An 11,863-nucleotide genomic window follows, 5' to 3' on the forward strand; every position below is an offset into this window, starting at 1 on the left:
AACCAACTCTGGCATAAATACTGGATGAATGCCAATAAAGAATGCAGGGTAGATGTCAAAAGAAGAGGGGCAGAGACACACCAGAGTCACCAGGCTTTCTCACGGTGCTCTTAGCCCAGGGTTATCTGTCGCCCTGGGCTGATCGGGCCTCGGGCACAAGTAATGAAAGAGCTAGCGTCAACTTGTAAACATAATTTGTTGACACCATTTAGTGTGGAGGCACGGATTTGAAAAAATAATTTGTAATTTCTTTAAAAAATAATAACGGATGTGTCCTCAAGTATGACAATCACAGATAGAGTATATGCACACAAAGAAAAACCCACAAGAACTTGCCTGAACTGGAAAATACCTCATTCAAACATCTCAAAGGTTGCCCCATGACCAACGTTCATCAATATGTGGTTTGAATTGCCACAATACTGGCAGGCCAAGGTAATCCAAATATTTCAGTGACAGTCGTGTTAATATAATTCCTTTGTGATACAAAAGGGCATTCAGAGAGGCCAAGTCCCAATCCCATCCCTTAAAAAAGCTATTTTACCATCCAGAGAGCTTAATATGGTCTTAACAGAGAGAAAACAAACCCTCCAGCATGGAACTGTAACCACAACCCTGGCCAGAAAGAGGGAATAAAAGGGGAAAAAAATGAAGTGGGTGTGCACTTGACAAAGAAAACGGAATAGGGTGAGCAAGAGACCACACAGAAACATCCTGCAGCAATTCAATTATTCAATTTGAGAGGAGGAGGAGAAGGAGGGCAGATCACAGCGAGCAAAAGGATCATCCTCATCTGTGATTGATTAGGACAGACACAGGAACACGCCACAAAGCGGAGAGCTGAGGCTTTACAAACTGCTCTTAAGAGGCTTTCTCCACAGTTCCATGACTTTGTAATTCATTGCCCACTAAAAATTAAAAAGCCCATCTCCTGGATCAAATCACAGAGAGAGTAAGAGCCGAGCCCACACAATATTCCACAAGTGATCAGCAATTTGCCTTTCATACAAAACTTCCAGAAAATTATTTCTCTTTGCGACTTCAAACCCATTAGTTGAACAGCCAATTTAGTGCGAAGTGAGAACCTTCAAGTACAAGAGGGTGAGTCACCTTGTAAATCCTTCATACAAAATACAATATTCCTAAAATAATTAACAACAAATTAAAGTCAATCGCCTGTATTATTAGATGACTTAGCCTAAGAACAAGGCGAAACACAAGAAGCCTCTATCAGTGGGTGTTCATGCATTGTTATTGAGCTTGCAGCTCCAGGCGTAATTGGAAATGACAATTATTCTAAGCATTTTTTCCAAAGCAACTGGATCGGTTCCTTTTTATCCCAGAGGTTGAAGATGCAACCTCTCAGGAAGTCTTTCAAGCTGTCGGAGAGAAAAAAAAACAGTTTCTGGGTCGTCCCAACTTCTGGCAAAGTTAATGACAATTTTAGGCCATGTAACCAGAGCACCTAGACATAACAATTCCCATATAAGCTCAGCCCATTTCTTTTGGCCCTAATGACAGGAGGCTAAAATAACTGCAAAAGCTCTCATGTCTGAAAAATGACATTGTGAAATTGATACTGCTATGCTGAAATGTTATCAGCAGCAACATTAATCTCTCACCTAGTGGCAATTGCTAATTTCATATACTATTAGGTTGATGGATGAGCTTTTAACAAACTGAGCAATTGGTAACAAGTTAAAGTGGACTAATACATCAAGGTCATGACCAATTGCGGGCTACAATGGAATGTGAGCAGAAACAAAAAAGGATGAAACCTGTTACTAAACTGTATAAGTTGAGATAATGCTTGTATAGATAACTGTATAGTCCAATGGTCTGGTACATGGGAAGGCACACACCTTTGCCACTTCAAACAAAAAAAACAAAACAAGAAAAAACACATTTGATGGAGTGGATCATTGACTACTACTACTAATCAAAATAACTATAAATATTGTGATTTCTGGTATTATCGTCCAACCTCAGAAGCAAATTGGTTACTGCGTTTCTTTTCCAAAGATGGAAAACAGTGGCATCTGGTGGCAGATCGAGGTAGTTTCCCCACACGAGTACCTTTTACGATCATCGTCACCATTATTTCCAAGTCCTTATGACAAACAATAATGTAATAAGTGCTGATAATGTAACCATTTCATCAAATAAAGCAACTAATGCAAAAGTTGTTTCTAAACCAAAATTGAAAAAGGGCTACATAGTATGTGTTGCAAATTAACGAGTGTTGACTATGCCACCCATTATAACTATTTTTAGAGCACTTGCACAGAACCTGCTAAATTGCTTATTGAATGCAGTTATCACACTTGGAAAGATTCTTTCAAACATTCAATTCAATCAACTTTATTTATAAAGCACCACATACAACACAGTAATTTCTAGGTGCTTATAAAACCAACAAATGTAACAAATGTTACTCCTTAATGTGATAACTATTGGTTGCAACTGTCCCTAACACCAAACTGTCCAAGGTTATGTCATATTGCAATGTATAAAAGAAGGTCATCTCTGAAAAAGACAGTGATCACAGCATCTCTTGGTCATTACATCCATGGTAACATGAGCGACATCTTCAAGCATGAAGCGCTGCAGTTGATTCAAACAGTTTTCCTTTAACAGATTTACAACCTTATACTTGTGTTCCCAGTAATTGTATCATATGAAAATGAAACTACATTAAATGAGCTTCCTTTGAAAAAAAAGCAAGACTAAGGAAGAACAGAACAAAAAGAAATGACTGATGGTGTGAGACAGCTACCAGAGCAACAAATAAATGTATGGGGTAATGTAGAAGCTGTCTGGCAATTATTCAAGTGTGTGCTGCACTTATTGAGCAAAAGCACATCCAGTAGAAGTCTGAGCAATAGGAATGCGTGATCTTTTATCCTCCGCCAACACAGTAACCAGCAGTAAGCGTCATGAAAGCGTGAGTGACTGAATCTCTGTGCTAAAGTGCAAATCCAACCAACCGAGTACAAATTCAAAAGTGACAAAATAGAAAATGGCAAAACAGTGAGTTTGAAATCAGAAGAGTGAAACTGACCATTTTGTTCTCTTGCAAGTAAAGTCTCTGCAGTTTGGGACATCCTCTCGCCAAGGCCATCATGCCCTCGTCTGAGACGCCGTAGCACTGACCCAAGTGGATGTCCTTCAGCTCACTGCAGTGTTCTCCCAGCTAAGGGCAATAAGGCACAAATATTCTGCATTTATATCACCATATCTTATTAAGAATATTTATTTTACAGTGTTAAACAATAAATTTTTCAATTAAAAAAATTCTGAACAGAGTTAATGAGCTGACATCAATATGCCTTATGATATTCTACCTCTGAATGCATACCTTTTTCAGCGCTCCATCTGTCAGTTTGTCCTGGTTGCCCACATGCACCTTGACCAAGAGAGGGCAGTGTGTTGCCAGAGAAGACAGGGAGACGTCGCCCAGTTGCTTACATCTGTAAGCTGTATACTTTTGCAAGCCGGGACAGTGTGAAGCCAAGGAGGACACGCCATGGTCATGGACGCCTCTGCAATCTGAGATGTTAATCTCCGTCACGTTCTGCCTGCGAGAAGCTATTTTCACCAGGAGATCATCATTTACCTGCGGATCAAAGATGGAAGTCAGTACAGAAAAAGAAGTCGAAGCCAAACTCTTTCTGTATTATGAGGTGCCTGTTTTGCTCTTCAGCGTAACGCAGCAGTATGATTTAAAAATCCAAAATGAAAAGTTTCAGTGAAGCTTTATGCAATAAACTGTCTCTTACTTGTTGTAGGCCACTGAGGTCAATTTGCTTCCAGAACTGGAAGTCCAAACAGAGGTCCCTCCAGTACTTACAAACCAGCGAGGCACAAAGACAGCGCTCCTTCACTGTCAAGTGGGACAGCACCTGAAAGTGGAAACATGCATCAAACCACTCTAACGTTCTATATAAATAGAACAAATGAATGGGTGCTGACCTTTAAAAGGATGGAGGAAGGCAGGTGGTTGATACTTAAGTGATCGGCAGCGTCTGAACTTCTCCCCTGGCAGTCGTCATAATGATGCAGGCAGCAGGGGGAGGAGTCTGGACTGTGGAGCAAGTCTGCTGGAAGGCTCAAGCTACAGCAGCCGTCGGCAGGCGAGGAGGAGGAAGAGGAGGCAGATGAGGACGCGGAGGAGGAAGAGGGAAGCGGACAGAGGGGAAGGTGGCAGTGGCCAGTTTCAGAGTTCGAGGCAGCCTCGCCATCGCCTCCTCCCACTCCTCCGTCGGGAGCAGCAAAGGCACAGCGCGGCTGCTTGCAAGGGGTGCACCTCTGCACCTCAGAGCACTTCCTCTTACACACCTGCACCGAGAGACACAGACAGATCGGCCAAGATGCACTAGTTTTATTTCTCAATTATAACCTTAAACTGAGTTTTATGATAACAACACTTATGGCTTTAGATCCTCAGTGAGATCAAAAATAAATTACAAATGACAGTATAGATCTGATCTACGACATTTCCAGCTGTTATTCCACTGAGAAAAGACAATACACCACTGTGTATTGTCTCACTTTTCAACTCTTTGGGAAGTACTACATATTTTAGAACTTCATTTGTGAAGAGCCTTTACACATCGCTATAAATTGCTATCATTGGCTCCCAACATCAGAAGATATTAGGAACATCTGCCACATGACTGCATGTAGCTGGAGGGAAAAACTTCCAAATCTGAATGATGTGCCCATTTATGAATGAATGTAGAATTGATCAGATATGGAAAGCTCGACAAACAGAGGGGGACCTAACAAAATACATGTCCCGTGCAAATATTTCTTTTAAGTAGTTTTGGGTGATTTTCGACATTACGGAAATATGAATTTGTCACAACAGAACGATCCTGATGAAAGTGAGATGTGTTGGAAGAACTACAAGGCATATATGCCTGAAAACTGAGCTATTTCAGAACAGCAACTTAGTCACCATTACTTCCTACATATACAAGTATCTATACTTATATTCCAACAAAGCATGGGACTACTCGTAGTGTTGGTGCAGCAGTTCTACATATGCCTACCATGTCAGTGTACTCGCTGGTGCAGCCAGGCACAGGCACGGGTATTGGCACTGTCACAGACACACCAGCAGTCCGGAAAAGTGCTGGTGGTGGAATCAGCTTGGCAGGGACAGCGGATAAAAGGTTTTTCCCCTGGCCCTCCCAGATAGCCAGCTCCCTCGGTGACAGCAGGAACTTGGAGCGGTCTTCTGGAGACGAGAGTGTTGCGTATCGCTCGGCGAGCTTCGATGCGGCCGCTGCTCCGATGCTGACTCCACCCACGCCCGGGACGCTGATTCCGGTGATGCTGTTGTGGCGGCACCCGTTGACGGCGGCCTCCAAATGGTCACTGTCGTCTTCAAGACCACTGCTGTTGCTGTGGACAATGAAGCAGAGCATGCAAGGCCCCTGCAGGAAACAGTTCCTCTTCTTCTTCTTCTTGTGATGCAACTTGCGAGTCTTCTTCTTCAGACGGTAACCATTTTTCGAGAGAAGATGGCCCATATAGATGATTCACAGAAACTCTTGAAGGGAATGAAGACAATCATTAGAAAGAGCATCGACCGAGACAATGAAGGTCAAATACCAGTATGACTGCAATTATTGTTTACATGTGCTGATTGAATATGAGAATTTTAGCAGTGATGCTTTTCAACCTTTTTCATGCATAAATGCCAATCACACGTATTCCACCCAGGAAATAATTAAGTAAAGAAAAGATCTGAAGGACAAAAAATAATACTTTTTTGCTTTTTTGTTGATTTCAATACAATAAATCAGGATTGAATAGAAACTGAATAGAAATATAGCGTGAAGAGTTTCTAATATTATTCGTGTGCCTGTCAAAGTGGCAATACGCAAAGATTGCTACCCCAGACGGTTGTTTAATTTTATTATTAGAGTCCGAGCACTGACAGTGCCTTTTTATTGTTTTTCTGCCTTTTTTTTTTGTTTTTTTTTGTGCGTATCTCGTGCTGCACAGTTGGGAGCACGAACACAAAAGGCACATCAAAATGTGCTGGAATAATTTGTGACAACTTTTGTTACCGATTTGGCTAACCATTTCCAGATAAAAATTCACAAAAACTGTGAAAACAAATGTCCCATACACAGCAGATGGGAGAAGCCTCTCGTGGAGGAAATGAAAAGAAATCAGAGGAGGTCATTATTGTTTTGATTATTCAAAGGGTAAAATTAAACATTCTATTGCTTTTTGGGCATGTAAAGATGTATCATTTTCATTTTTTGTTGTATTAATGAACCCGTTTCTTGTTTTGACAAATAAAGTAAATAAATAAACAATGTCCAAAGGCTTTTATCTAGAACAGATATCAATGTAGCAATGTTGTTGCACCAGTGAGTTTGAATTCTAAACACAACGCCTATTGTTTATAAACATATACGTGTCCTTCTGTAGAAATGTCACAAAAAGCAAACTTCTTCATAAATCCGAAATATGACATACGGCTAAGGAGAGTAACCATTACAGAAATGTCTTACTATGCCTCCCATAAGCATTTGACATACGCTTATCAAATTGTAAAACCACTCACTGATTTAGACGCCTTCCAATTCTAAAATTGAACATTTCTTGATGTCAGACAAATGTCTACTGAAGAGGCAGAAGCGATGCATCATTTGGTGGCTGTCGAGAGGCAACACAACGATGTAAACAGTGAACAGGTGGTCATTTGTTTAGCATACACAAACACACAAAACGACTCTGGTTTGACTGCAGTGTGTCTCCCGAAATTGCGACAGGTTTGCATCTAAAATTAACGCTACGATGCATTGGTTTATGGAAAGAGACGGGGATCTGCCACAAACCCAAACCGAGCTTTTTTCCCTGGCTAGCTTTTCTCCATCAGCAGATGCTAAGTTAGCTGTAGCAGCAACATTAAATATTCCTCACCACTTGACACGGTGCTCCCACACTCCGGACGGTTCGAGCATAATAATGTTGTTCCACACGGCGGAGGGGAGCGCTGACAGGTCCCGGTAGGAGACAAGGAGGCGAGAGAAGCTGCAGCTGAACCACCGTGGTGTTTATCCAAACAGGAGCAGCTCTGGGTCTGCCTCCTCTGCTGCAACACTTCCGCATCAAGAGGGCACAGCGACGGAAGCCGGGGGAGACGATTCGATATTCATCACAGTGAATGGAACTGGATGGAGATGCGCCTGTGGCAGAAAACAAGTAAATAATTCCTGTTTATTATCACTCACATATTGTGATATCGCCTGAGCGTCCTCTATTTAATTAAATACCCCTCATTCAAAAAAGATTTGTAGGAATATTCTCATTTTCCACCTGCACCTCTGTCTAGAAAGTTTCATCTATTAGTACTTTACAGACGTGCATATTTATGTATAAATTCATTAATGATAAAGATAGCTTCCTGCCAACCTTTGCACATCCTCATCAGACATTCACGCCTCACCGACAATGAACCCAAAAGATGTTCATACCTCTAGGCATCGACATTTCACCAAATATCTCTGCAATACTATGGACACATTTTTTAACTTGTTTACCTCTTTAAAGCTACATCTGCTCTTGAGGCTAAATACACTTCAGATTCACGTGTAGAATATGAAACCTCCAGATCCCTGAGGAGGAGGTTTACGAACGTGTTCCCGGAGTCAGATACAAACAAGGTGAAGCAACTTTGAGTTCCTACTCTCATCACCTATGGAACAAACTTCCTGAACATCGGGGGAATGCTGACACACTCAATGCTTTTAAATCATGCCTTATAAAAATCATTATTTGCTCAGGCTTTTCATTAAACGATTGACTCTATTATCTCTATCTTCACTAGGCTTTTACTTGATTTATTGTTCTTTAATATGACTTTCTTAATTACCTTGTTTTAATGTATTTCACTGTGGACTTCCTTGTGTCGAATGATGCTTTATAAATAAATGTACCTTGCTTTGCATAAATTCAGATGTCTAATGTCAACTTGTTCCCCTCTGTCCCATTCTTTTTTTTTATGTTGTTTTTTTTTTAATAAAGATTTAAGGGGGTGGGGGTGGGCATGTTTTCACAAGAGAGCAATAGAGATTTCTGACGTGCGCCAAACGTCGACCTGGACCTGGACTCAGATGTAATGGAATGTTCCATGGCTTAGAATGTATCTGTGGAGACAATTTCGACAAAATCCGTGCAGAGAGCGAGAGAGAGAGAGAGAGAGAGAGAGAGAGAGAGAGAGAGAGAGAGAGAGAGAGAGAGAGAGAGAGAGAGAGAGAGAGAGAGAGACCGTTGGGCGTGGGTTTCTCGCTCCTCCAGGCTGAACTGCGACTCCTGAAATAGCCCCACGAATTCGGTAAACCTCTTTTGGGAAAATGGCAGAAGCAGTTTCACCAATAACTCACCAAGTATCCAAAGAAAACCGGGACGTTTGGACCGATCCTGTGGATTTTAAACTGCAAGAGGTCGAAGACTGTTTAATTCTCGACAGACACGGAGTCCCTGTTCCGTTCAAGACTTTATACCAAGACAGGAAATCGGTCATCATTTTCGTGCGGGTAGGAAAAAAAAAGTTTTGTTTGCTTGAACTTTGTTGATGTGTTTTAGCTCAAGTCGTGGAGTGTATGCTCATAGCAGGGACGAATACGACGTGGTTAGGACAATCTGTGTATTAGAAAGCAGTACAAACATGGGATTGTGGCGTATGCTTTTTTGTCCCTGCAGAATTTCCTGTGCTACAGCTGTACAGAGTATGTTGAAGATTTGAGTAAAGTACCCAGAGGAGTACTGGAGGTAAGTCCTGACATGAATCTACAACAAGCAGCTCTGATGGAAACACTTGACATGTGAACCAGACATCTGTAACTCCAGTGACTTCTGCAGTTGTTGGTCACGCAGTGCCTCCCTTAATGAACTGAGCTGTAAAAATGTCAATGTATGTGTTTACATTTGTATAGCAAATATTCAACATAACGTGTGAAAAATGTGTTGGTTATGATCACCAATATATGAGAAAACCTTGGGAGACGCATTCAGGTACATGTTATATGTAAGAAAAAGCTGGGCCAGTTATGATCTCTTGCATTATATCACAAGTATGAATATATGTGAATCGGAGGTGTCCGCAAAATAGAAAAATATTCATATTAAAATACTGTTGTAAAAAATAAATTCACTACTAAACCATTTGTGAGAAGATATGTCATTTCAGACAAGAAATATATGTGCAGGAAAATATCTTCAGAATAAAACTGCAGGTATGAGGATGCAGCCAAACTATAGTGGTTCGCAATCTCACCTCACATTTAAATACATTTAATTCGAATTCAGACAGCTGGGACTCGAAGCAGCAAAAAGGATGAATGACAAAGAGAGGATATGTTATTTTCTTAGGTTAATACAACGAATATATTAATCAATGTTTAGGTCAACCCCCCCAAAAAAAATCCCTCAATATCAGAGAGCTATTAAGATATATGAAAATTCTGGCTACCAATTCAATAAACACAGTATCTGCATGTGAGATTAGGTTTTATCATATTCACATTGGACTATGTCATATTTCCCCCCATTAAATGTGTTCATTACAGTGTAATTGTAGAGTATTTACAATGATCAAGGTAAAATGTGGTTAAGATTAGCATCTCCCATTCATCACTTGTGAAACTAATAATTCATTCACTTTTAAAAATTTGCTCAAGGGCAAAAAAACAAGCCATACAAAACAGGATCTCATATGGCCGAGTTGCCTCTTTCTGGTTTAAAGTTGAGTTTTTATTTCTGATACACTGTTAATAAAGTAGCGATAGTTTGTGGGGGTAGCATTCAACTCAAAGATGCTAATTCTATTTCACTGTCTTTTATTTTCTATGTATTGTCACAGGAAGCCCAAATTAGACTGGTGCTAATTGGCCAGTCTTCTCATCATCACATCCAGGTAATTCATTTGCATATCACGGTGCCTTATTTTACCTTTCAACCACAAAAAATAAGTTCAAAGGGACATTTTATTGTCATTCCTTTTCTGATCTGTATCTATCAGAATATCTTTAGCAATGCTTCAATTCAGTCATCCTTCTTTTGTTACATCACAAATATCAGCTATGTGTACTTACAATATGATAAGCAGTATTGAGTTTGAACATGAATTTTACACACAGGTGAATTATGTCCTGCTGCCTCTATTCTAGCCATTCTGCACATTGACGGGGTATCCTTTTGAAATATACGTAGACCCAAAGCGGTGTCTTTACCAAAAGCTTGGGATGAAGAGAGAGGAGAAATATACTGATACTGGTAATGCGAAGAAACAACACAAGAACTTCATTTGCAATAGCAAAAAATGTGTAATAAAGTAACATTTGCATGCCTGTGTGTTTGTGTTCTCAGCAAACCCGAGTCCTCACGTGAAGTCTGGTATGTTCATGGGCCAATTGAAAAGTATATGGAGGGCCATGACGAGTCCTGCATTTGACTTTCAGGGTGACCTACATCAGCAAGGAGGAGCCATCATTGCAGGGCCTGGTAAGATGCTCTCTCTCTCTCTCTCTCTCTCTCTCTCTCTCTTTCTCTCCTTTTCATTCAGCTGAAACACATGTGCAATAAAACACGTCGACTTCCCTCTCTCTGCAGGTTCTGAAGTTCATTTTTGTCATTTTGACATGAACCGCCTGGACCACATGCCTATTGACTGGCTGCTTCAGCTCGCTGGAGTTCAACAGTCCCTGGACTTCAGTGATAAACCAAAGATCATCCAGGTTTAAAGGACTGCTCGCCTGAAAGAATGAAGCCTCAGTGGATGGTCAATATCTGTTAGTGTAGATAAAAGGAATTACAATTGTCCGAGACCACTGAAGAATATGTTTCATCTAATGTAATAAGTCAAGTCAGCTGTATAACTTACTGTTAAGTGTCCCACATCTGCTGATATTTTTGTATACACTGAAGTAGAACAGAATGAACATTCTTCATTTTACATGTTATAACATGTGTTTTTAAGTGGTCAAAGTTTGTGATTATTTCTAGCTTAGCAGAAATACAGCCTAAGACTTATGTTTATTTAAATTTTTACCAAAGCTGCACACTGACTTCAACAATAGGAGATTGGAGGAAAAAAAATATTTGTCGCACATATTTTTTCTGAGCATTTCTGACATTTTGTAGTTTTCGACAAACATTCAGAGGGACTAACCCAAACCTTGGAGATTTTGAACCATTGTGACCCAAAATTTGTCATGAAATTGTACAATTGGAAACTTGGACGATAAAATACTGACATTACAATGATTAAGTAGTAACCCTTTTTGGTGCTTTACTTTTCTGAGTGTAATTTTGATATGTCATATTACTGAAACATAATTACAGTTTACAGCATGTACTTTTACAGTATTTCAATAAGTCAAAACTGAGCACCTTTACAATTTGACAAATAAAATTGTTGACCCTACTTTACGTACACTTTTGTTTACAAAACACAGAGTATAAATAGTATATCAAGAATATATTGTCTAAAAAGAATTTTTGAACATGCTGTACTGTCGATATTTTATACAAATTAAAAAAGGTTGAAAAGCCACATGATGTTTGAGTGTGTCTAACTTCATGTTCTTTGTATGTGCATGTGTACATGGTAACGGGTGGGGAGTGGGAGTCTTTTTAAACCTTGTCATCATTTGCGCTACAGTTGTTGTATGAAATGTGCTTTATTGTCTTAATGATGATTGATTGAGAACTGACGTAATGCTTTAAGTACTTGAGGAGTAGTTATCTAAGGTATTAACTATTAACACTAATAAATGAGTACAATTTAAGTATATTTAAGTATGTAGCAGTCACAGTATCTAATAATGTAATGTTAGAG

General features: G+C 39.9%; 2 protein-coding genes across 2 annotated transcripts in view; one reads left to right on the forward strand and one right to left on the reverse strand.

The window, feature by feature from the left end:
- fbxl17 (F-box and leucine-rich repeat protein 17) overlaps positions 1 to 7,024 on the reverse strand; it is a gene marked incomplete at its 3' end in the record, with an annotated part of 219,635 nt that extends 212,611 nt beyond the window's left edge. Inside the window, exons 1-6 of the mRNA XM_080499685.1 lie at positions 6,946 to 7,024; positions 5,055 to 5,557; positions 3,973 to 4,338; positions 3,780 to 3,902; positions 3,359 to 3,616; positions 3,062 to 3,193 (exon numbers count right to left, since the gene is read on the reverse strand). Of these exons, the coding sequence (XP_080355811.1) occupies positions 3,062 to 3,193; positions 3,359 to 3,616; positions 3,780 to 3,902; positions 3,973 to 4,338; positions 5,055 to 5,537 (1,362 nt within the window). The 5' untranslated portion in view covers positions 5,538 to 5,557; positions 6,946 to 7,024. The remainder of the gene's footprint in view (positions 1 to 3,061; positions 3,194 to 3,358; positions 3,617 to 3,779; positions 3,903 to 3,972; positions 4,339 to 5,054; positions 5,558 to 6,945) is intronic.
- Positions 7,025 to 8,357: 1,333 nt separating this feature from the next.
- On the forward strand, positions 8,358 to 11,532 carry prxl2c (peroxiredoxin like 2C). The gene is made up of 6 exons (XM_080499751.1): positions 8,358 to 8,561; positions 8,728 to 8,796; positions 9,887 to 9,940; positions 10,194 to 10,299; positions 10,393 to 10,527; positions 10,636 to 11,532. The coding sequence occupies exons 1-6, from the start codon at positions 8,379 to 8,381 to the stop codon at positions 10,764 to 10,766; spliced, it is 678 nt and encodes a 225-aa protein (XP_080355877.1). The 5' UTR covers positions 8,358 to 8,378; the 3' UTR covers positions 10,767 to 11,532.
- The last annotated feature ends 331 nt before the right edge of the window (positions 11,533 to 11,863 follow it).

This window comes from Blennius ocellaris (assembly GCF_963422515.1).
Source record: "Blennius ocellaris genome assembly, chromosome: 7".
Taxonomy (NCBI): Eukaryota; Metazoa; Chordata; class Actinopteri; order Blenniiformes; family Blenniidae; genus Blennius; species Blennius ocellaris.

What these genes read in the sequence shown, in the direction of transcription:
- prxl2c (XM_080499751.1), top strand. Translation starts at nt 8,379, where the DNA reads ATGGCAGAAGCAGTTTCACCAATAACTCACCAAGTATCCAAAGAAAAC. An exon ending in CTTCTCATCATCACATCCAG is followed by an intron (nt 9,941 to 10,193) that starts GTAATTCATTTG and finishes CCTCTATTCTAG; the next exon opens with CCATTCTGCACATTGACGGG. An exon ending in AGCCATCATTGCAGGGCCTG is followed by an intron (nt 10,528 to 10,635) that starts GTAAGATGCTCT and finishes CTCTCTCTGCAG; the next exon opens with GTTCTGAAGTTCATTTTTGT.